This window comes from Camelus bactrianus, chromosome 10 (genome assembly GCF_048773025.1).
Source record: "Camelus bactrianus isolate YW-2024 breed Bactrian camel chromosome 10, ASM4877302v1, whole genome shotgun sequence".
Lineage (NCBI taxonomy): Eukaryota > Metazoa > Chordata > Mammalia > Artiodactyla > Camelidae > Camelus > Camelus bactrianus.
The window spans coordinates 41,535,565-41,561,725 of NC_133548.1; the positions used below are offsets into that span (position 1 = coordinate 41,535,565).

The 26,161-nt window shown below is 35.7% G+C and overlaps 1 protein-coding gene across 3 annotated transcripts in view; it reads left to right on the top strand.

Moving 5' to 3' along the window:
- The first annotated feature begins 437 nt into the window (after positions 1–437).
- Positions 438–26,161, top strand: part of RNF141 (ring finger protein 141) — a 35,614-nt gene continuing 9,890 nt past the window's right edge. The window contains exons 1-3 of one of the 3 annotated variants that reach the window (XM_045523969.2): positions 438–458; positions 16,908–17,101; positions 19,972–20,080. In XM_045523969.2, the coding sequence (XP_045379925.2) occupies positions 16,959–17,101; positions 19,972–20,080 (252 nt within the window). In that variant the 5' untranslated portion in view covers positions 438–458; positions 16,908–16,958. Of the gene's footprint in view, positions 459–7,296; positions 7,777–16,907; positions 17,102–19,971; positions 20,081–26,161 lie in introns of those variants that run through there. The other 2 variants (XM_010964879.3, XM_010964877.3) reach the window with 2 other exon arrangements.

Genomic DNA, 26,161 nt, shown 5'->3' on the forward strand with positions numbered 1-26,161 from the left:
TGGAACAAGTAATCTCTATTGTTCTTGAACTTTCTCACTTCGTTTCCCCGGCCCTGTCTGTATACACTGGATTGATCTTTCCTTGCATCATACATGACAGCGGTAAGGTTTGAGTCTCACATTTGCAGGAGGAGAAACTTGACTCCTTTGATCTGTAGTGTTACTAGGCCCAGCTGGCTTAGGAAAAACCAGGCTTCCAGATGGAAGAGTTTAAAGGAGCAGAGACGGCTGATTGATTGCAGTAAAGCATTGGTGTGAAAGGACCTGACAACTAGGGAAGAAAATGTTAACTTGTCTCCTAGCCAAAAAGGCTGTCAAGGAAGTGGATTCCTCTGGTTTCAGTAAGGTAGGAAGTATTCAAAGAAAAAGCAGATAATGGCAGAGAAGCTGTCAGTAGGAAAATGGGGATTCCTGAGGTCAAACTGAGATGGCTGCAGCAGAAAGGAGGCTTGCCTGAGGTGAGTGAAGATGAGTTCTGACAGGGGAAGGTGGGCTGTGAAGAGCTGTACTAAAATCGGTGATCACAGAACATAGTGATGAAGGTTTGGGGGTGGAGGGCAGTGTTGGGAGGTGGCTTCGATTGACGTGATAACACTGGGGGTAGGGAGTATGCAGAGCTGACTCTCCCCAAGACCCAGATAGACATTTGCAGCAATGGGGTAGTAAAGTCATCCCTTTAAAATGATTCCCAAACACTAGGGTCCAATGTGTTGACCTGCTCGGGCTTAATATTGAGCACTACCACTGTAGACTTAATAAAGATAATATTTTAAATTGCTTGATAGGACAGCAAGAGGTAAGATAGACTGAATAAATATGTTTCAGCATAAGTGGATCAGCTAAGATATAATAACTTGGAACTTAGATTGAGATGATAGTGTGGAATAAACAAAAATGGTTTACACCCAATAGTAAAGAACAGTAGCTAAAACCTGAGCTTCTGAAGTCAGTGGGTTTGAATCCTTCTGCCATGTATGCACTATGTGAACTTGGGCAAGTTATTTCACTTCTCTAAGACTGTTTTCTCTTCTGTAAAATTGACATGATGTTAGTATCTACCTTTAACATCTGTCTTTTAGGGTCACTGTGAGGCTTACAGGAAATAATGCGTATGGAACACTTACAGTGCCTGGCACAGACTAAGAACTCAGGAAAAAAGATTTAAAAAAGAAGACTAAAAGAAATTTTAAAGAAGCACAGGATCCCCATGACAGAATTAGGAGACAGAAATCTCTGCACTTGAGTTAGCCCAAGAGACCAGAAGGAATATTGAAGCCACACCGAGATAGCAACTTTTGCGTTCAGGTGCCATTACTGTGGTGTTCATTCCTATGGGAGATATTCTATGTAATTACAGAAGTGCAGGATTGAGACACCAATAAAAGCTGACAATTGGGAATGTTGATTTGGGAATCATCTGTATACAGGTGGTAACTGAAGCTATGAGTACCTGAGCTCTCCAAAAGTTTAAAAATAAAAGCAGAGAGCTGAGGCCAGAGCCTGAGAAGCAGCAGTCAGAAAGCAAAGATGAGATATAAAAACCCCAAAGTGCAGTGTCCTGGAAGATGATGAAGCTCTATTCTTTTTTTAAATTCGCATTCTTTTTTATTGAAGTATAGTCAGTTGACAATGTTGTGTCAGTTTCTGGTGTACAGCATAATGTTTCAGTCATACATACATATATTCGTTTTCATGTTCTTTTTTCATTATAGGTTACTACAAGATATTGAATATACTTCCTTGTACTATATAGTATAAACTGATGAAGCTCCAATCTTGACTGTAGGTGACTCATTTTTCCTCTGTGTTCTGCACTGATCTAATTAAAAGCAGTTAATACATTGTGAGGGAAAACACTAGACTAGTGGCTAGAAAATCTGAATTCTAACCTGGTGTAGTTAACTTGTTCTGTAGTCCTTCCGTGAGTCATTTCCCATCTTTGGCTCTCAGTTTCCTCATCTCTAAAAGAAGAATGTTGGACCAAATGATTTATTAGACAGTTCTTTCAATTTTGTGATTTTATGAATTACATACAGGAAGTTTAAAATGTTTACAATCCATAGTCACTAAAAGCCTTCCTCATATATTCCCACAGTCCTGTCACAGGTGTTTAGTGACCTTACAAAAAGCCGGAGGCATTGGACATACTGTCTTAGAAAAATATTTCAAAAGTCTCAAATTTTCCTGGTCTTCACCACAAGACTGTGTTTACTACAGTTTTACTGAAGCATCTGTGTTTTAACTGGAAAATACCTATACAAACTGACACGTTACAAATTGCAAGATTCTTTACAAAAGGATCCTTCTTCTTATAAAAGAATTAACTTAGAGGGTTTTTTCTCCCATAACTATTCACATTTATATTCATGGCTTCCTATAAACATTTTTTTCCTCTACTTTTTTTTACATAGAAAGAAAAATAAAGGTTTCCTTATCTTGCTACAAAACAACTTCACAAGTCCTATTTCAGAGAGAATTTCTAACCTCTTCTATTTAAGATAATTCTTATTATTGTTTTACTCTGTTTTACATTCTAGTTACTTCATTGTGCTTGTGCAAAGTTAAGAAAAAAGCTGTAGTGAGGAGAAAGAACCATCTAGAGATGTCAATAAAAACACTACTTCAATACTAATTTAAAAATATTTTAGTCTTGTAGTCTTGCCTATAGTCTAATCCTCACTATACTCTCCATGAGGTATAAAAGAGTACTGGCCCTATTTTATAAAATTGAAGGTAATTTGCAGAGTGATTTTCCTGACTCCAGGCTTAGATTAGCCTGAAATATAAAGCCTCTTAAATTTTAAATAGATATGTCTTTTTCCCTCCCAATATCACTGAGGTATAATTGGCTTATAATAAACTGCACATGATAAAAGTGTATAATTTGAGAAGTTATGACATATGTATACACCTATGAAATCATCACTATAATTAAGAAAATGAACATATCCATCACTCCAAGAAGTTTCCTCCCACCCCTTCGTAATACCAGTCTCCTACTCATCTCCACCCCATCACCATTTTAACTTCCCACCCCAAGCAACTACTGATCTTTGTGTCACTCTACAGGTTGGATTCTCTACAATTTTATATCAATGGGATCACACAGTATGGTTTTCTGGTCTGGCTTCTTTCACTCAGAATAATTATTTTGAGATTCATCAATGTTGTTGAGTGTATCAGTTGCTCCTTGTTTTTTATTCCTGAGTAGTATTCCTTTGTGTGGCTAAACCACAGTTTACTTTCCATTCACCAACTGAGGGACATTTGGGTTTTTTCCAGTTTGGGCAGCATTACAAATAATTCTGTCAGGAATGTTCACATACAAGTCTTTGAGGGTAAATACCTAGTGGAATGGCTCGATCATATGATAGGTATATGTAACTCTTTTAAAAAAGGCCAAACTTTTTCCCAAAAAAGTTTATCAGTTTTACATTCTTAACATGCAGTATTTGAGAATTCCAGTTGTTTCCTATTCTTACCAGTCAACACTTTATATGATCAGCTTTTTAAATTTTGGTCATTCTAGGGACAAGGGTGTGCTGTGACATCTCATTGTACTTCTAATTTGCACTTCCCCAGTGACAATGCTGTTAAGCATATTTTCATGTGCTTATTTTGTCATCCATATATCTTCTTTGGTGAAGTGTCTATTTAAAATTTTTGTCCATTTAAAAAGATTAGTTGTCTTCTTACTAAATTATATGAGCTTTTTTTTTTTTTAACATATTCTAGTTAGAAGAGCTTTGTCAAATATGTTTTGCAAATACTTTCTCCCAGCCTATGGCTTCCCTTTTCATTTTCTTAAGTGTATGTTGAAAAGCAGAAGTTTTAATTTTGAGGAACTAAAATTTATCCATTTTTTTTCTTTTATGGATTGTGTTTTTGTGCCATGTTCTTAATCTTTGCCAAGTCCGAGGTCACTAAGATTTTTCTCCTATGTTCTCTTCTATAAGTTTTATAATTTTAACTCCTAAATTTAGATTTATGATCCACTTTTAAGTTTTACATATGGTATAAGGAAAGGATCAAGATTCTTTTTTTTTTAATTTTTTGATATATGCTATCCAGTTGTTCCAGCATCATTTGTTGAAAAGATTATCCTTCCCCCATTGAATTACTTGGTATATTTGTTGAAAATCAATTGACCATGTATGTGTAGGTCTATCTCTGGACTCTCTATTCTGTTACATTGTTCTATTTATCTATCTTTACAATGATACCACAATGTGTTGATTACTGTATGTCTTATGATGTCTTGAAATCAGGTAGTGTGTGTCCTTCAATTTCGTTTTTCTTGGTCAAAGTTTTGACTACTCTGGGTCCTTTCCATTTTCATTGAAATTTTAGAATAAACTTTGCAATTTCCACAAATTTTCCAATTTCTATTGAACTTGTCTAAAGGCTACAGATCAATTCAGAGTTAAATGGCATCTTAAAAATATTGTATCTTCTGACCCATGAACATGATGTCACTGTATTTAGAGATTTAATTTCTCTCTCAATATTTTGTAGTTTTCAGTTTCTATGTCTTTCACATTTGGTCAAATTTATCCCCAAGTTGTTTTTTGTTTGTTTGCTTGGGGGCTTTTTTATTTCCTGCTAAATGGTATTTTTAAAATTTCAGTATTTAATTATTCATTGGTAGCATAGAGAAACACAACTGATTTTGTATATTGACTTGGTATCCCACAACTCTGCTAAGCTCACTTCCAGTTCTAGTGGCTTGCTTTTGTAGAATCCCATAGCATTTTTGTCTGCAAATACAGTGTTACTTTTTTCTTTCCAATCTAGATGCTTTAAAATTTTTTGTTTGTCTTGTTTTATTCCACTGACTAGACCCTCCAACACTATATTTAATTGTAGACAATTTTTTTCAAGGAAATATTTCTGACTCCTGGCCCAGGTTAGACTCAACTATAGGAACTTGCTGAATTTAACTGGATTTTTTAAAAATTTACTAAATCATTATTTACAGATCATTACTAAGCTCTTAGTTTCTCCCACATTCAAATATTCATCAAAGGTTCACATGTTGAACAACTCTTGCATGCCAGGCTTTGTGCAGATTGTCAGGGAAACAATCCTCAGTACACTCTCCATAATGTACCAAAAAGGAGTACACAGATACGTGGACCTGGCCCTGATGAAGTTTTACCATCTTTCAGAGGCAGTTTGCACAACAGTTAAAAGTACAGGCTCAGGGTTCAGTCAGCTTGGGTTTGAATCTGCCTCTGTTCCTTACTGGTTGGTTGACCTTGGAAAACTTAATTGGCTTTTCTAAGCCTGTTTCTTTAAATGTGAAATGAGAGTATTAGTAAGAACCTACCTCCTAGGATTGCTGTAAGGGTTAAGTGAGCACCTTTAAAGTACTTAGAACAGAGTTTGGCACATAGTAAATGATCAAAAATATTTATCTATTATTAGAGGACAAGATTAGTTCTTCATAAGGTAAATCTACAAATGACTGAGGAAGGATGTGTGGAAACATTAACCAGCATAAGAAGTAGTTTAATTTAGCTGCTAAGCATAAAGGTGATAGTGTCAGTCATACCTGGGTTAAACCATTGCTCTGTTGTTTACTGGCTGTGTAACTGAACTACTTAAATAAGAGCAATGCATGTGAAGTGCTTGGTATAGTATTTGGCATACAACAGATGCTTGATAGACAGCAATTATTGACTACAGACGTTCTGAAAAGCCATGATATTGCCAACACGTGTTCATAATAACAGCTGCCATTACTAGGGCTTACTATTTTGGACCCCATGCCGGTTACTTTCAATGCATTTTTTTGCAGTATTTTTTATTATTATTTTATTTTGAAATAATTATAGATTCACAGTAAGTTTTAAAAGTACAAAGAGGTCCTATGTAGTCTTCACCTAGTTTCCCTCAATAGTAATGTTTTAATAACTGTAACAAAACCAGGAAATTGACATTGGTACAATCCACAAATCTTACTCGGATTTTACCAGTTTTATATGCACTTGTGTGTGTCTGAAGTTCTATGCAATTTTATAATGTGTCAATTTGTATGTCAACTCCATAATCAAGATACAGCCCTGCTCCATCACTCCATCACCACAAATACCCCTCTCTTAGGGTCACACCCCTGTCCTTCTCTCTCCCCATACCCTCCCAATTTCTCACCCCTGGCAACCACTAATCTGTTCTCCATCTCTGTAACTGTCATTTTGAGAATGTTCTATAAATGAAATCATACAGTTTGTAGCCTTTTTCTTTTTTTATTATTATTATTTTTTTAGAGTCAGGAGGTATTTAGTTTATTTACTTTTGGAGGAGGTACTAGGCATTGAACCCAGGACCTCCTGCATGCTAAGCATGTGCTCTATCACTTGAGTTATACCCTCCCACCGGTTTGTAGCCTTTTGAGTTTAGCTTTTTTCTCTCAGTATAATTTCAGATGTTTCTATTTGAGGGTATATATGTTAGTGATTATGATTTTGTATTTGTCATGGGATAAAATAGTATTAAAATGCCCACCTTCCAGATTCATCTAAGACTGGGTCTTCTTTCTTTCATTCTTTGCTTTTCTTTCTTTTTTTTGATGATGTGGTTTTCTATTTATTGATAGGGAAGGATGTCACGACATACTGTTTTAATTTTTTTAATGTTTTAATTTTTATTTTTTAAATTGAAGTGTAGTCGATTTACAATGTTGTGTTAAGTCTCTGGTGTACATCATAGTGATTCAGTTACACACATATATACTTTTTCATTATCGGTTACTACAAGATAATGAATATAGTTTCCTGTGCTATATGGTAGGACCTTGCTGGTTATTTTATACTGGTCGTCATACAGGCTCAAGTGCATTCTAAAAAAAAGAAAAAAAAACCGTATTTTCTTACTCCCCTCCCCCATACGTATTCTCTTTTATGCTTCTTAATCTAGCTAGGTGAGCATTATCGGCCCCCAACGATAAAGAAACGAGACGATCTTTGTGATGACCAGTGGGAGGTTGGAGTCCTAATAAATAGTGGCCTGGAATTCAACCCTTGACCAAACCAGGGCTCATAGTGTCATTTACCGGCTGGGCACATCGACAGCCGGCTCTGGAGATGGCACCAGGCTGCGGCCTCGAGGAGCCTGCCAGGAGAGGCCTCTCCCAGCGCCACTAGGGCACGACCCACTCCTTGGCCTTCGCCACCACCCTTCCCTCTCGAATGGCCTTTCCTGGTCAGGAGAAGCGAAGCCAGCGAGCTGAGCTCTGCGGAGGAACGTTGGGCACTGTCTCCAGGCAACGCTCTGGGGGCGGGGCTTGTGCGTCACTGAAGTGCGACCGGGTCGCGGACGGAGCTGCCGCCGCCAACGCCCGAGGTTCTGAGCGGCTGGCTGAGGCGGCGCCTCTGCAGCCGGAAGCGCGATGCCTTGAACCTGGGGTGAGCTCCGCAGCGCTGGTCTGTCGCCGTCTCTCTTCCCAGCTGCCTCACAGCTCTCGGGTCAGGAGTAGAAAGGCCGGCCAGGCCTCCGCTGACGCGCCGAGCTCCCGCGGGGAGACAGGCCTGGCCCTGCCGCCCTTTCTAGGCCTCGCCTTAGGGCGCGGGGCTGGCTAGGGAGGGCCTTCTGTGGTCCCACCGTCTCTAACCCGGCGGTTTCCAGTGGCCGGGCGTGGAGGTGGCTTGTCCCGTTTTGGGGAGGTTCTAGGGTACCAGGAGAGAGTTTTTCTTCTTCGAGTGCGGATCCGGATTTGAATATTGCCGCCGGCGCAGTCAGTCCGCCAGCAGACGTAGCTGTTGGTTACAAGTGCAGGTGCGCTTGAGGAGGGGCTGAGACTGAGAGGGCGGCGGGAGGGTGGCGGGTGCGTTTAGTCAACACTAGTGCTGCTAGAAACCCGTGCGCCTCCGCCGCACTAGACACCCCAGATTAGAAAAACCCTTCCCTGGGCAGTGGCTCAGAAATGGCCAAGTTGGTCTACTTAACCCGCCCTCCCTTTCTAAATTAGCTTAAGCTGCTCCCCTTCCCAAAGGCCTTGCCTTATCAAACCACTTACGGTGAGACCCAGCTGAGACCGTTTCCTTGCTGCTTAATTGTAGTAATCATTCCTGAAACAGGAGCCTCCTGTGTTTGCTGTTGAAATGATTTCTTATCGCTATTTGTATCGTGTTACAGAATGTGGGTTTACTATTATGTTCAGATGTATTCCCAGCTTCTTTAAAATTGCGGTATACGTCCAAATTTATTTATAACGCGGCCGTGACACTTCCTATGGTTTATAACTCTTATATCTTCTGATTTTTTTACACTTCCTCCCGCCCGTTTTTCTTGCTATAAAATGAGATGCATCCATTCGGAATTTTCATCTGGGGCAGGAGGTGTGCCTGAGCAAAGATTCTAAATTAGCGACCTCAGTATTGAAGTCACTCTTCTAAGAAGTAATGCGCTCTGAATTCGAAATTCAAAAATAGTATGAATTTTTTTCTTTTCCTCTGATGCTGCCTGGCTACAGTTTCTAAATATTTTCTTCTAGGATATGACTGTACGTTTTCAAAATATGTTTGTCATTTGGTGTAAGTGAACTTTGTATTTAGTGTGTGTGGCCTGCTCTTTCTTAGCTCACATCTATATACTTGACACACTTTCCTTCCCCTCTTCCTCCCAAAAATGCAGAGAAGGTCCAGAGAGAATTCTTACAAGTCTAGTTAGTGCATTTTTCCGAGTATGAAATGTATTTAGTAAACACACTGGTGATGTCAGAAATCCATGTTTTCAGTCTCCAAGTACTACTATCCTTTTGTTGTTTTCCTTTCTATACAATTTTTGTCTGATTAAGATCTTTGAGCCCAGGCCATGTATTCCCGACCCTAGTAACTCTGACTAGTCTGTTTCAGTATGATCTATTATAGCTGCTGTTAATTTCTTGTCTTGCAGGACAGCTGATGATCTGTTTACAGATCTAGAGTTTGAGTAAGCAATGAATAGTAAAATAAATAGTAACTTTAGGGACCTACTTTGTAGTTCTTAGTTTTTATCACTGATGCTAAAGCAGCCTTAACAGTAAAAATAGTTGATTATTTCAATTATAAATATCTCTTTTGTAAATAAAGAAATTGATATAAAGTTTCATGGAGAGCAGTTTTCAGAGAGGTTTTCTAAATACTACAGTATTTGTGAACTAGTCATCTTGTTGCACTTTCACCCTTTTCATCTTTGCTTTAATCCTTTTATGAATGGATATGGCTTAAATTTTCATGGAGGGTTTTTTCCCTAGTTACCCATGATGTGATTTTTGTATCTTTATAAAGAGTATTTGAACTACAGCAATTTATTTGTTAGAAAAAGAAGTGATCAAGTGTATGTTACCACCCACTAGAGAATGTGGCATTTTTGGAATCCTTGATATTCTTATGTGTTTCAAAATAAGTTATTCTTTATTTAGAAAATCCTTCAAATGTTTTTTGAAAGCACATTGTTATTCTGTTATAAAGGACTAAATTATAGGTGATGCAGTAGTATGGGAGCTGCCAGTTCTTTGAGAAATCTTGACCAGAAATTTGTCTTTTGCTGAGTTCTACGCAAGTGGTTTGCAAATAAAGTTCCTATTTAATACTGCTGTTTCATTATCTAGGGGGAGTATTTTGCTCATACCAAATAATATTTCTCAGTCCACATAAATGTTAATGATAAATTTTTATAATTTTATATTTTTTCCATGTTTTTTTCACTTCAGCTTCTCTCCAAGTTGATATTAGTAGATGACTGAACAAGTTAACAAAAATCAAGACTACTAAGTGAATAATAAAACCCTCCCAAACTCAACAGTATTTACTGTATCCATTTATAAACATTTATTGTGTGCTTCTGTATCTGCCATTAGAGAGAACACAGCTGCCACCCTTAAGAAGCTCACAGAGGGGGATGGTCAGGTGACCCAGCTGATGTTGTGTGCTGTGATAGAAGAATGTGCAGAGTCACCAAAGAGGGACATTGAAAAACCCGGGGTGGGTGACTAGAGGGTGGCCTCAGCACATTGTTTTGTGAACAGACATGCACCCTTGGCTGTAGTTCTATTTTGCATGTAGATTACATAGCCATATTTTTATGCTCATGATGGATGTTACTATTTATCATTATTTTGTGACATTCAAAATGAACTAAATCACAGGCCCTTTTCACCGAACCAGGTTGAGAACCACTGTTCCATGCTCTCTCAGTACTCTCTAGATAATGTTCCCTTTTAATCCAAGAAATTAATCAGGTTTCTCAGATACCAAGTGCAATTCAGGATAACAAGTTAGTATCTTGCCTCAAATTATAAACCTTATTCAAAGTTGGGTGTATCATACTAAGTAAAGACAGACAGACAAAGATAAATATTTTATCACTTATATGTAGAATCTAAAAAATTAATACAAATAAATTTGTTTACACAACAAGAAAAGACTCAGACATAGAAAACAAACTTACGGTTACCAAAGGTAAACAACAAGGATTTACTGTATAGCACAGGAATCAACAGTCAATATGTTGTAAAAACCTGTAATGGAAAAGAATCAAATATATATATAACTAAATCACTTTGCTGTATGCCTGAAACTAACATGATATTGTAGGTCAACTATACTTCAATTAAACTTTTTTAAATAAAAAACAAAATTAGGGCATCAGATCAAAACAATGTAGGAACAAAAGGGACCATTTCCTAACTCAATAAACAAGCAACTAAATCTTTTAAAATATCTGGTAGGCACATTGATTAAACTATTACATGTTTTACATAAAATATTAAAACCATATATTTCAAAAGTTTAATTTTTTCTTTGTTAAGAATTTTAAGAGTAAGTTTAAAGTTTTCAGTCTGATTAATTGGAATATTTTATTGCATTTTGATTGGATTAGTACAGGAACACGAGAGGGAATTTAAGTTTTACTTTGGGAGTGAAATTTTAGGTTAGAGGTCACATTCTCCACTTATTACTCAAGCAGAAATCTATAAAACACTTATTAGATGAATGTCTTATCTTTATTTAAACAACTCCACATTTCCAATGAAAGCAAGCTCACAGGCATTACAAGGTAGCTCTTAACCCTGCTGGATAATTATGAATGATAGGAAATTCTTATATTGACCTGAAATCTGCCTAATTTATAATTATTGCCCGTTCTGTTCTCTGTAACCATATAAAATAACTGTTACTTCCTCTTCCACATGAAAGCTCTTGAAGTATTTGAACAAACCTATCATGTTGCTCCATGTTGTTACTGAACTATGATTATCTAGAATAAATTGCTTCCTTTTCTAGATTTGTAACATCTTATGTGCTCTCCTAAATATGTTCAAGCGATTAGTGCCCTTTAAAAGTGTGACTCCTTAGAGCTGGTTACTGAACTTACTGTGCTAGAACCATTACAGAGCACAGTGGGTAGGCTCTTCCTCTGGACATTTGCTTCTAGCAAGAGTTTAGGATTATTTCAGCATTTTGGCCTCTTTACTGTTGACTTATTTTGACTGATACCCTCAGACCTTTTAATTTTAATTGCTTTTAAGCATATCTTACCCTTGTGCTTTTGTGCAGTTGCCTTTTCAAAACATATTCAGGATTTGACTTTTAGTCATATTTGACATAATTTATTCTATTTCAGAAAATCAGTATCCCTTTCAGTTTTGATTTTGGTATTCAGTAGATCTTCCTTCATTCCAGTTTTAATCATCTACAGATTGGGCAGGCATGTAGTCTTGTCTTCAGGACATCAGCAAAAATGGTAAACATCCCATCTCTTGTTGCCAGTCTCCCTCTCTCCCTCTCTATTTTAGTCACTCTGGCTTTTTTTTTTTTTTTTTTTTTTTAATTACCTCAAAGTCAGCCATACCCCTTCCTATATTAGGCACTTTCTATACCTTTGCCTGGAATGTCCTCCCCTTGACATGCCTCTGTCCCTTTTCTCTGGCTAACTGACTGATAGCAAATCAGTTGTTTGCCCAAGGACTTCTTCCCTGACACAAGACTAGGTCAAGTCCTCCTTTTACAGGCTTTTGTAGTACCCTACACTTGTTTGGCTTCACGCTTACCGTTTTGTAATTATGTATTTATTGGTATGATTGTTGTCCCCACTGTATCAGATGCTCAGTGGTGGCAAGAACCGTGTTTCTTGTACTCATCATTGTATCCCCAGAACATAGCACAGTGCCAGACATGTGGTACTAGTTGAATTTAATTTTTTAAAAGGCCGTGTAACAGTTGCTCCCTAACACCAGTGTACAACCTTTGGCTTCTGACGATGTTTTCACACATTTGGATTAGACAAGAAAAATAAGGACAATAGTGTACTGTATATGTAGTATATGTCAGTGTGAAGTTACTGCATTTTTGGAAAGGACTTTTATTCTAATATAGCCTTTGACTTTTCAGGTTATAAATTGTGCTTTTTAAAAATTTTGTTAAGTTTTAGAAATTTTTTTTGTTTATTTTTGGAAACTATTCTTAAAAATAAGTGTGCGACACTATGGTGCTTTGAGATTTTGTTAGTCTGTGAAATCCAGAAATCACTAATGTTGAATACTCTAGAGACCTCCTCTAAGCTAAAATCTTCATTTCTCTTTGGATACAGTTGGTTTGAATCCACTGGGCTATATTTAAAATATATAATGTTGCCTTCAGAAATTTTTTTTTAGTAGTCTGGACCTTCCTCAACAATTTCCTTTCATATATCTATGTAATACAGTATTTATCATTGCTAAGTAGGCTCAGATTCAAAACAGTAGTTGTTAAGTTTTTCTTTTTTAGTACAATTGTACTTTTCCTATATTTAATGTATAAAAGAATAAACCTCAAATACAATATATTAAATTTGAATAGCGAAAGCAAAATTTGCATATGTATGATTATTGTGAACTCCTTTTGTAAATGATTTTATATTTTAAAGTTACATATTTTAGAGTTATAACTTAATTCTTTTTTTTGATTAAATGATAAAGCAGATTTCCTTAAAAAACCTTTCTTTTGAGTTACAGTCAGTTTACAATGTTGTATCAATTTCTGGTGTACACAATTTTTCAGTTATACATGAATATACATGTAATCATTTTCATATTCTTTTTCACTGTGAGCTACTACAAGATCTTGTATTTATTTCTCTGCATGTATACAGTATAAATTTGTTTATCTGTTCTGTAATACCTATCGGTATCTACAAATTTCAGACTCCCAGTCTGTCCCTATCTATCCGCCTCCCACCTGGCAACCACAAGTTTGTATTCTATGTCTGTGAGTCTGTTTCTGTTTTATATTTAAGTTCATTTGTTGTCTTCTCTCTCTCTCTTTTTTTTTTTTAAGATTCTACATATGAGTGATCTCATATGGTATTTTTTTTCTCTTTCTGGCTTACTTCACTTAGAATGACATTCTCCAGGCACATCCATGTTGCTGCAAATGGCGTCATGTTGTCGTTTTTATGGCTGAATAGTATTCCATTGTATAAATATACCACCTCTTCTTGATCCAGTCATCTGTCGATGGACATTTAGGCTGTGCTGTTTCCATGTCTTGGCTATTGTAAATAGTGCTGCTATGAACATTGGGGTGCAGGTGTCATCCTGAAGTAGGGTTCCTTCTGGATATATGCCCAGGAGCGGGATTCCTGGGTCATATGGGAAGTCTATTCCTAGTCTTTTGAGGACTCTCCATACTGTTTTCCACAGTGGCTGCACCAAACTGCATTCCCACCAATGGTGTAGGAGGGTTCCCTTTTCTCCACACCCTCTCCAGTATTTGTCATTTGTGGATTTTTGAATGATGGCCATTCTGACTGGTGTGAGGTGATACCTCATTGTAGTTTTGATTTGCATTTCTCTTATAATTAGTGATATTGAGCAGTTTTTCATGTGCCCATTGATCATTTGTATGTCTTCCTTGGAGAATTGCTTGTTTAGGTCTTCTGCCCATTTTTTGATTGGGTTGTTTGTTTTTTTCTTATTAAGTCGTATGAGCTGTTTATATATTCTGGAGATCAAGCCTTTGTCAGTTTCATCTTTTGCAAATATTTTCTCCCATTCCTTAGGTTGTCATTTTGTTTGGCTTATGGTTTCCTTTGCTGTGCAAAAGCTTGTAAGTTTAATTAGGTCTCATTTGTTTATTCTTATTTTTATTTCTATTTCTCGAGTAGGCTGCCCTAGGAGAACATTGCTGAGATGTAACATGAGATAATGTTTTGCTTATGTTTTCTTCTTGGAGGTTTATTGTATCTTGTCTTATGTTTAAGTCTAATCCATTTTGAGTTTATTTTTGTGTATGATGTGAGGGTGTATTCTAGCTTCATTGATTTACATGCTGCTGTCCAGTTTTCCCAACACCATTTGCTGAAGAGACTGTCTTTATTCCATTGTATGTTCTTGCCTTTTTAAAAAAAATTTTTTAACATTTTTTTTGTATTTTCACTTATTATTGTATTATTATTTTATTTTGGCAAGGTGGGAGGTAATTAGGTTTATTTATTTTTAGAGGAGGTACTGGGGATTGAACCCAGGACCTCATGCATGCTAAGCATGCGCTCTACCACTTGAGCTACCCCTCACCCCTCTGACAAAACTTTTACTATAAATTGTTACTATTTCACCTGCTTTATATGAATGTTAATTTAGGTGAGATAAAATGAGAGTCTTTGATGCAAACCCCTCTGCTTGTTTCCTAAACTGTCCTGTTTCTTCATCTGTAAAATGGTGATCATGAGGATTTAAGTGACTGAATTCACAAATACATAGTGCTTAGAGACGTGTTACATGATGGAAGTGATGAATAAATATTAGTTAATTTTACTATTATTAGTAGTGGTATTCTCATTGAATAGGGATTTCCATATTCAGTTATAGAATATATCAACACAGATAAATAGTAAAAATTATCTTATTTTCTATTTTAACCATATCTTAATGCTTGATATTCTGATAAATCAGTATTTACCAAAGAAAAAACTATTAGAATAAACATATCCAGCTCTTCTCTAGCCATGGTACATAGTTATATCTTCCAAGACTTTAGAGTAAGTGGTTATTAAAGATGTGTTTTGTGATTAAAATTTTAAATCAATTCAGTACCTTATTGATCTGCATTGATAGTAGATTATTAAAGTGGTGATCCAGCTTAACTAAAATAACACCTTCTCCAGGGAAGACATACAAATGATCAATGGGCACATGAAAAACTGCTCAATATCACTAATTATAAGAGAAATGCAAATCAAAACTACAATGAGGTATCACCTCACACCAGTCAGAATGACCATCATTCAAAAATCCACAAATGACAAATGCTGGAGAGGGTGTGGAGAAAAGGGAACCCTCCTACACCATTGGTGGGAATGCAGTTTGGTGCAGCCACTGTGGAAAACAGTATGGAGAGTCCTCAAAAGACTAGGAATAGACTTCCCATATGACCCAGGAATCCCGCTCCTGGGCATATATCCAGAAGGAACCCTACTTCAGGATGACACCTGCACCCCAATGTTCATAGCAGCACTATTTACAATAGCCAAGACATGGAAACAGCACAGCCTAAATGTCCATCGACAGATGACTGGATCAAGAAGAGGTGGTATATTTATACAATGGAATACTATTCAGCCATAAAAACGACAACATGACGCCATTTGCAGCAACATGGATGTGCCTGGAGAATGTCATTCTAAGTGAAGTAAGCCAGAAAGAGAAAAAAAATACCATATGAGATCACTCATATGTGGAATCTAAAAAAAAAAAAAAAAAGCATAAATAAAAAATAGAAATAGACTCACAGACATAGAATATAAACTTGTGGTTGCCAAGGGGGTGAGGGGTGGGAAGAGAGAGACTGGGATTTCAAAATTGTAGAATAGATAAACAAGATTATATTGTATAGCACAGGGAAATATATACAAGATCTTATGGTAGCTCACAGAGAAAAAAATGTGGCAATGAATATATACATGTTCATGTATAACTGAAAAGTTGTGCTCTACACTGGAATTTGACACAACATTGTAAAATGATTATAAATCAATTCAAAAATGTTAAAAAAAAAACTTTTTTAAAAGTAAAAAAAATAACACCTTCATATTTAGAAAGCAAATTATATAAATGCAAAGTTAAAAATACCTATAAGAGTTAAAAAGCAAAAGAGTTGTCTTTTTCTAAGCAGAAAATGTAAGATGGTTAAATTATCTAACACTTTAATTATCTTAGATTTTTCAAACCAAAAGTCTGTTTGATTTGCATATATTTTACAATTAAAAATAAGTTGCACATTTATAAACAAAGTAACCCTACAACAAATGTTTTTTTTAATTTGGTCTATCAATATCATGATTATACGCCATAGTATACCATAGTGTTTTAGAACATGAGCAGTGGAATCTGAAAGACATGAGTTCGAAGTTCTTCAACCGTCTACCAACTGTTTAACCTTAGATAAGTCACTCAGCTCTATTTCCTCATCTATAAAATAGGAATGTAATAATTCCTACCTCTTGGGGTTATTGTAAGAAATAAATGAGATAATATATGGAAAGTCCTTGGTTTGGAGTCTGACATATGGTAAACAGTCAGGAAATGGTCTTAGGAAAATTGTATAGGATAAACAAGCTTCCTGTTAAATACAGTCACTTAAATGCCTCTGTGTGTGTGTGTGTGTAAAATGGTTTTTGACTTGGCAAAATTGTAGGAATTAGAGATTTATTATGCTCAATAAGATCAGTGAACTCTGTTTTCTCATTTAACTTATGATCTTAAAAAAATAGAACTGTAAATCTTTACTTTAAAATACAGGTGTTTAAATAAATTCTCCCTTAGGCTCATGTAAGTCTGTTGAGCTCTCACTTAAAAGTTTTCCTATTTTTCTTTATTTTCTTGAAGGGATGGGTATGTTGCTGTTTTTATATTACAAGTAAAAGTAACTTTTATGTATATTTGACAGAAACTATGTGAAGCAAGAGTCTTCCTGGATTTCACAAGACATCACTTCATCATGGGACAGCAAATTTCAGATCAGACGCAGTTGGTTCTTAACAAGCTACCAGAAAAAGTAGCAAAACATGTCGCATTGGTTCGAGAAAGTAGCTCCTTAACTTACGAAGAATTTCTTGGGAGAGTAGCTGAACTTAATGATGTGTAAGGCTTGCTCTTTTTCATTTTATTTTTCCCCCTGACATATGGCCCAATATCATGAGAATCTGAGAGGGAACCAGAACTATTGATTGGTAAGACTTATTAATATTTAATATTTTCAACAGCAGTTAGCAAATATTTATTGAGTACTATAAGATTTCCTACGTGGCTATTTAAAAATATGTAATAGAAATGAAAGAGAATGAACTTAAAATTGAATTTCGAACACAGACATGTAAATTTATTCTTACTTGAAAGCACTAAAGAGGGTGCATAACAGAAGAGAATATACTAATTAGTCACTCTAGAGAAAGGCTCCTCGGGTGGTGAAAGGACACTCAGATTTCAGTACATCAACCAGTTCATCCAGCTAATAAATCTTCTGTGTTTGTTCATTGAGTCATTATTTTGCCAGAGGAATATATATGATAATAATTCATTTGTCAAAAATAAGACATTTTGTTTATAAATATTTTATAATTAGCTAATATCTTTAAATCTCTACTTAACTCTTGAATAGGTTTCTAAGATGGAATAAACTCTGCCTCCTTAAAGAGCACACCTAGTAGAACTTAGCCGTCTCTTTGTTACTTATTCTTTATTATATCAATTTTTATGCTGATCTGTATAGAAGCTATTAAAATACACAAGGCTCTTTGTCCTAAAATGACCCCAGATTGTAATACTTTTAAAATACTGCTTTTTTGTTTGTGTGTTCTCCCCTAGTGACAGGAGAGCAGATGGCGCTTTTTCCTATTAAATCTTCCTCAGCAGCACCCATATCTGCCTCTCTTTGTTTATCTATCTCCTGTCTCCCTGGGGATATAGTTATAACTTACTAATGCTGCCTTTTAAATGAGATCTTAAAGGTTCTCTATTCAATTTAGCTAACGTTCACTAAGCACATAGTATGTGCAAGGCATTCTGCTGATGGTCAGACATTTTAACTGAGACCTAAAGTGATTACCCAGTTAGTAATGGCAGATCCAGCTCTCCCTAAGTCTGAAGTTCTTTCCACCAGCTCCCATTACTGCTCCTTAAACCCCAAAAAGGCCAAATAAAATCACCCAGTAGTCTGAGACCACTTAGCACATATAACTTTATATATTATAGTCCCTATTAATAATTTAGAGTAAAATACATGAATGTACTCCCTAAGCTTTGTGGACGATAAGAGACATGCTTGGCTATCTGGAACACTTTAGATAAAGAGAAGGAAATACAGTCTTTCTGTGGACATAGCTGGCGTGTACTGTTATTGGCCAGTCATGAAGAATAAAGCATTCTTAACTCTTAAAGTTCTCTTAGGAGATCATTTCTTTTAAGAACACTGGATTTCACTCATTAAAAACAAACCAAAAAACCCTGTATGGGTATATGGATGGATCCTGTATGGGTGTATATGTAAATGCCTAGAAAATGAACTAGAAGGATACACACTGGGTCTCTGGGGAGTTGGTGAAAATGAGGGGCAGTGAAGGGAGATTTTACATTTTACTGCTTATGTTTGTGTATTGTATGATCTTTTATAATAGAAACATAGTCATGGGTTTTTTAAACTCTAGCATTTTACTTTGTCCTTTTTTTTTTTAAAGATCATCCAGATGGTAGCATTTGAGGTTTTACTTCTGAGACCATATTCTTCAGGAATAAAATTGGATTGAGAGTTTAATTGTATCATAACAGTGGAATGCTTTTTTAGGTTTATTGTTTCAACTTTTTTGAAGAATAATCATGACATTTGCCATTCCTTTAGAAAATTAGAATTAAATACAATAAACCTATTCTAGTCTATGAAATTTTATTTTTTGGTCTAAAGATACTGGATAAAATGTGTCCTATGAAAGCGTCTGCAAGCTAAGCTTACTGTGTAATACAGAGGTGATGGTAAAGAGTATCTTATTTATTTAGCACAGGATGTTTCTGACTGGATTTGCTTCTTAAAACCAATTCCCCTGGGTCAGAGTTGGGCACCTCACAAGTTCAGTGCTGTCTGAGAACAATAAACTTAAACCTGCACAAAAGAAGCGTGGCTCGATAACTAGAAAACAGAGCTGGGAACTGGCAGTACTACTTTCCCTGGCAGACTTTGTTACGTAGAGCTGGTTACTTAATTTTCAGTGGCCTCAATTTATGTGACTATAAGTCACTTAATTCTGAGTGTGATATCCCCACTGGTGCTCAGAGAGAAATGTGAGTAATGATTAAAAAAAAGGAGCTGCAATACTTGATTATGTCTTTGAACTGATTTAAGTTGGTGTTGATAAATGATACTGAATTAGCCTCTAAAAAGTGTCATACTTCTATATTAGTACCCTGTCACTCTCTAAATTAGAATTACTCTGCTACTGGAAGACAGTAAACTTATATAAGTGTCTCAAAATCATTTGCTTCATCAATCCCACATTATCTATAAAATTTTTTTTCAAAGAGGTGTGTAAGTGTTGCTTAAGGAAGGACTCAAACAAGGGCAACATTTTTTCACACCTTATATACATCTGAGGCAATAGGCAAAATTTGGACAAGTGAAACCAGCTAAACTTTTTCTGTAAGTACTTGACTCCTGACACGTTTTTCCTAGATGTCTTTGTTAGAAATTTAAAGACCATTGAAATATAGATATGACAAAAAGATTTATAAATATCATTCCACTGTGCTGTTGACCTTGGAAACTAAATTGCATGTTTATAATCAAAACATTATCTGTGTGTTTCAAGAATCTAATTATTACAATCATCAGATCGTTATTTTTCTTTGTGTCTTGTCTTCAAATTTCCTTCTCTGCTTTAAAGTGTTTCTTGAATCTGGTTTCATAGCTCCATTATTTTACATGATTTTTCATAAAATTAACAAATGTGTTTGTCTCTTTTCAGAACTGCTAAAGTGGCTTCTGGCCAGGAAAAACATCTTCTCTTTGAGGTACAACCTGGATCTGATTCCTCTGCCTTTTGGAAAGTGGTTGTACGAGTAGTCTGTACCAAGGTGAGAGTGATAGAGGCTTCCAGCTCTGAGCTGAAACTATTTTGGTGGTTAGAACCACATTTAATAGTATAATACAGTGAAAATAAATGTTAATAATTTGGTTATATTTTGGTCATTACTGAGTATTTATTTATAAAACTATGTAAAACAGTTTTGATACTGTTATTGCCTTCTAGGTTAACTATTTGAATCTCAATGGTTGTATAATTGCCATATTGTAGAGATTTTTGTACTCAAGGAAGGTGGTAGTAAACTCATTCTTACCTTCTTTCTACCTCTCTTTTTGGATTTTAACTGACTGGAATCCTAAGGTGACACCCTACTTAGGTCTAAGATGACTCCTTAAAAATTAAAGTTATTTAGGAGATTATTTCTTTTAAGAACACTAAGTTTCATTCATTAAATAATTTTAAAATCCATTAGAATGGTTTGATTTGGGGGGGATATAGTAATTTTTAGTTATAGAGTGGATTTTTCACCATCAATGCACTATGTTTCTTATTTCATCTCTAAATTTTAGATAATTGAATATATCAGCTGTGCTAAAAAATATGATGGCAGCTGTCACAGAGTATTAGGAAGCCTCATCCAGTAATGAGTAGATTAGAATAGGTGGTTCTTAACCTTTTTGAGGCCACAGACCTTTGGTCTAAAACAAACACAATAAAATCATCTATATGCATACGAACAATAAGTTGGGCATTTATGAATACCTAGAATCCCATTCCTGATCAACCCATAAAGAACTCCTGGGTAAGGAGATTTTTTTCTTTTGTATCATGGACCCTGGATATTACCCAAGTAATATGCCACATTTCCCCAGTAGGTTGATTGCCACTACTATGTCATAAGTATGGTAGGATTGATTATGTTTAGTTGATCAAATTTGAAGGTTTAAGTAGTAAAAGAACTTTAAAGAGAATTGGAGGAGCAAAGACAGCAGATCTTAACTCCAGACTTGGCTAAGTTGAATTGCGCCTGTTAGAGTTTACAGTTGATTTAGAAAAAGTATATAGTATAGCTTAATACCATTCACCTGGGTCTGTCCACATTGAACATTTGCTTATTGATTTTTTTTTAAGTTCAAATGTTAAAAAGCACTAAAATAGCTGCCAGAGAACCATCATTCAAAAAATTTTGCATTATTCATCACAAAGGTAGCTAATGTGATACTGGTGTGGGCAGCAGTGTAACTTTATACGGTATATAATGTGTTACAAATCATAGTAACAGAATACACACTGAAAGCTTGTTCCGAGATTGTATTTTGTTATTTATACTTTGATTCTTGGGCTCAAAAATTGTATACCAACCACATATTTTTTCCATTTTCTGTTTTCTTTGTTTTTGTTATTGGGTTTATATTATATTTTCCATTAAATTCACTGGGGGGTTTTTAACACTGTTATAAATATGCAAACCCCCAAAAAAGAACTTTGGGAATCTGCAACTTGTGACTCTGCAAAGGAGTAAGATAAGGAAGAAATGAAAAACTGGGCTAAAAACATGTAAAATCCATTCAAATAGTCTAGGTATCTCCCATACTCCCATCGTCCTATAGCTGTGAGTTTACACTGCACACAATCTTTCAGGACAGTTTGAAAGTCACTTTCAGAGGACAGGTGGGTGAATTTATAAGAACTCTAGTGACAGAGGTCATTTCTGAAAATCACACATTCTTTCTCCTTTTCTTGCCCTCTTCTGCGCAGTAACCATCTAGCTGATCTTGTCAGTTCTACCTCTACCGGGTTTCACCTCCAGTGTATTTTTAAGACAAAGTTTACACTCTGGAAGAGACTGTAACTAATGCTCAGGCCCCTCTTTCTTCTCATCCAAATTATCTTAGATTCTGTGATTAATCTCCACATCTTCAGACTCTTCTCCTAATTCTAATTTATGATGCTGTGAGAATAACCTTTCTAAAGCACAACTCTCATCACATCACTTTTCTGCTTAAAATTCCTCAAAAATTCCTCCTTGGCTACAAAATAGTCCCAACTCTAGCCTGGCATTTGAAGCCCTCTGCAATATGGCTCCATGCTATCTTTTCTGTTTTATTTACCACTATCCTTTTCTGCAGTCTACAGTCTCACCAGGTTTAACTAATTTAAGTCTATGTAGCTGTTACTTTCCCATCTTGGTGCCTCTGCTCGTTGAGTTCCCTCAACTGGAATGTCCATTCTTCTGTCATTTAAATTGCCATTTGGCTACAAGTCACAGAAAAACCTGTGTTCCACCAGTTTAAACAAAATAGTATTTTGTCACTTATCAAGAAATCCTTTTATTAAAGTAGCCCCTGGATTGGTTAATTCAAAGACCTAGGGCCTAGAGATTATCACTAAGTGAAGTAAGTCAGACAGAGAAAGACAAATATTTTTTGACATCACTTATATGTGAAATCTAAAAAAACTGATACAGATGAAATTATTTACAAAACAGAAACAGACTCAAACATATAAAACAAACTTACAGTAACCAAAGGGGAAAGGGCCAGGAGGAGGGGTAAATTAGGAGTTTTAGATGAACAGATAGACACTACTATATATAAAATAGATAAACAGCAAGGACCTACTGTATAGCACAGGGAACAATAGTCAGTATCTTGTAATAACCTATAATGGAAAAGAATCTGAAAAAGAATAAATATATGTATATGTATGTATGTAACTGGATCACTTTACTACACGCTTGAAACAAACACAACATACATCAATAAGCAAAAAAAAAGAAGAAAAACCCCCAGAAACAACAACAAAAAAAACCAAAGACTTAGCAGATCCCTCTTTCCGACTCTGGGTCAATATTTGCTCACATCCCTTTCTTATACCTACACTGGCAGAGGGGATGTGATGACTGTGATTGATTTAGATTAGACTAACCAAGATTGACTCCTGAGTCATTTCAAGAAGTGGTAGACAGACACCAAAACAAAATTAGAGCTCTGCAGGCAGTGAAAAGTGGGAATGGCATTTGGGTAATTGGTCGATAGTTTCTGCCACATCTTTTATTTCTGCATATCTAAACTTAATGTCTCTTTAAAGGTCCACCTCAAATACCATTTTATCCATAAAGTCTTCCCTAACAGAAATTCTCTTGGCTCTTCTAAACTCCAACAGTACTTTATTTGTACTTCATGATTAAATACTACGTTAAGAATAAAATTATTTAGTTTCTTAGTTCCCCTAGTAGGTATTCGGCTTCTGAGGACAGGAACTCTGTCTAGATTCATTCTAGTATCTTACAGCCTCCAGTGTTTTGTACCTGGTAGGAACTGAATATATCTTGAGTGAACAAAAATCTGTTGAAGAAATATTCTTGTTTTAAGTGACTGGGATATATTGAAGCTTTGTTTATTGATACAGTAAAGTACCTAAATTACATTCTATCCATCTTTATTTTATAAAATACTCAGCTCACATCAAAGGGACCAATATGAATTGTAGAAAGCTGTAGGAATCAGAAATTCCTTATTTTTCTGCTGCTCCTCTTTGGCAAATACAGAATTAATGTTTAATTTTACTATTGGTCACATTTTTTCTTTTTTTGCTGTAGTATCTTTAACCATTAATTACATCTTTAAAATAAGATTCTAAGAGAAACAAAAATACTAAAGACAGAGGCAGTCAGATTTTTCATTTGTATAATTTTTCTTGGTTTTAGCTCTAAAGAAATGTTTCATTTGCATTTCTTAGGTTCTTTTTGAAAGGATATGAGAAGTCAGTGTTTACATTAGGGAAAAAAAAGAGTTTAAGTCCAATAGAAAAAACTGATAGACTGGAATTTCATATTTCTTAACCTTAAGCAACTAAAAACAATTTATAGTAAGACCTTATCTTGACTATCTGCTGTGATGATTATACTCAGTTTAATTCATTATAGAAATAATCTAAATGATGTTTAAATGGAATATTTTGTGGAAATAGTATTAGAAAAATTCATGGGTTAATTAAAATTATGCACTAAGGTGGCTGTTAAGAAACTTTACTAATTATATTATTATCATCTGTCTTGCTACGTAGACCAAATCCTTGGAGTCATCCTTAATGTGTCTTTTTCTGTCATACCCCACAATCAGTGCATAAGTGAATCCTGTCAGGTTTCTGTTCAGAATATATTCAGAATCTGGCAACTCTCACCATACCATCTTCACTACTATCACCTTATTCCTAGCAACCATCGTCTCTCACCGGGATTATTCCAATAGCTTTCTAACTGGTCTCCCTGCTTCTGCCCTTATTCCATTCATCTGATCTCAGCACCACAACCAGTCTATTCCACTCATAATCTGAAATGAAATCAGATAGTACTCCTTGGCTCAAAACCCTCCAGTGACTTCTCATGCACTTGGAATAAAAGCCAAAGTCATTATTATGATCTGCAAAGTCCTATACATTCTGTCCCTGCCTCACTCCCTAACCTTATCTTCTGCCAGTCCTCCCTCCCTCTCATTCTTGTGTTAAATGCCTAGGATATATTGAAGCTTTGTTTATTGATACAGTAAAGTTCCAGCCACCCTGGGCTCCTTGCTGGACTCTGTGCTCCTTGCCAGGAGCACTTCTGCTTTTGGACTTCCCGTTCCCTCATCCTGGAATGCTCCCGCCCCCTATATCCATATGATTCATTACATCTCTTCTGGTTCTTAAATATCACCTTCTCTGTGAGGCCTTCCCTGCAACCTTTCAGCATTTTCTCTCCTCTGCTTAATATTCTTCATAACACTTATTTCTAATCTGTAGTTTGTTTATCTGTCGCTCCTACCTATAGTGTAACCTCTGTGAGGGCAGTGATTTTTGTGTTTTTTACACACTGTGTCACCAGTGCCTGGAGCAGTACACATAGTACCTATAACATCTACATAATAGGTACTCAGTAAATACTTGTTGCATGAATCCTATGATTATAATAATTGCAATTTGATAAACTTGCCTGTTAAATACTAAGTTTATATGAATTATTCCCCAATCTTTTCTGAACTGTGCAGTTCCAAAAGAAGACTGGTCCAGTTTCCTCAGCTCTGAAAGCCTTATTTTGTAAGCCTCCATAAATTCCTGTCAACTTTAATTCTGTTTATTTGTTCTCTACCCCATGTATAGTTTTGTCACAGAGAATCTTACATATTTGCAACTCCATATAGACTTTACTTTCCCACAATTTTAATCAATTTTCTGATTATTAGAGATGGTTCTACAATTTTCAGTGTGGAATCTGATTCATATTTTTTTAATTGAATTACAGTCAATTACAATGTGTCAATCTCTGGTGTACAGCACAATGTCCCAGTCTTGCTTAAACACACATATTGGAATCAGATTCATACTTGATTCTTAGTTTTTTCCCTTACTGCCTTCTCAAGTAGTAAACAATTAATAAACATTAGTTACAACTAATTTTATTTTATTCCAAATATTGAAAGTTGCTATCATCATGTTTTTTAAATTTGTAACCTAACTACTTCACTTTCTCATGCCCCCAGTCCCATCAACACATTTAAAAACGTATTTCATTTACAATTTTAAGGCTCCCTCCATATGTCTCCCTGCATTCTTCATTTCTTTCTAAATGTTTTCTGATTTTGTTTGTTCCATTTACTTTGACATGCACTTTGATTTCACTGCTTGCTTCTGTTCCTACAGTCTTCCATACTGTCTCCTGTCCTGAAAGAAAGTCTTTCACACTCTAATCTGTCTCTGGTTACTTCAGGTTTTTCATTCAAGAATATTATGCCCTCAACCCTACTGGCTTTGGTCATTTCAAAAGAGAATATGTGCCCTACTTCATGAGGCCCCAAGACTTATGAAGGCAGTATTGTCTCTCCTTACCTATTATCTCATCCTTGCCCCAAATATCTCCTCACAGTAAGAATGTAAGCTAGAGTAGGGAGAGGAACAACCTGTAGGCCAGTAAATGGGTTTTTTGCTAAAGCTCAAAATGGTCTTCTGGGAAAAATACAAACACTTTTGTTAGGATTTATTTTAATGCAAATTTTTTCTTTCATTTGGAAGTTTTGATACATAATAGAACTTAAGATATTCAAGAAAGCAATCTGTTGTTTCAGTTATTTAGAATGATGTGGTTGTTGGA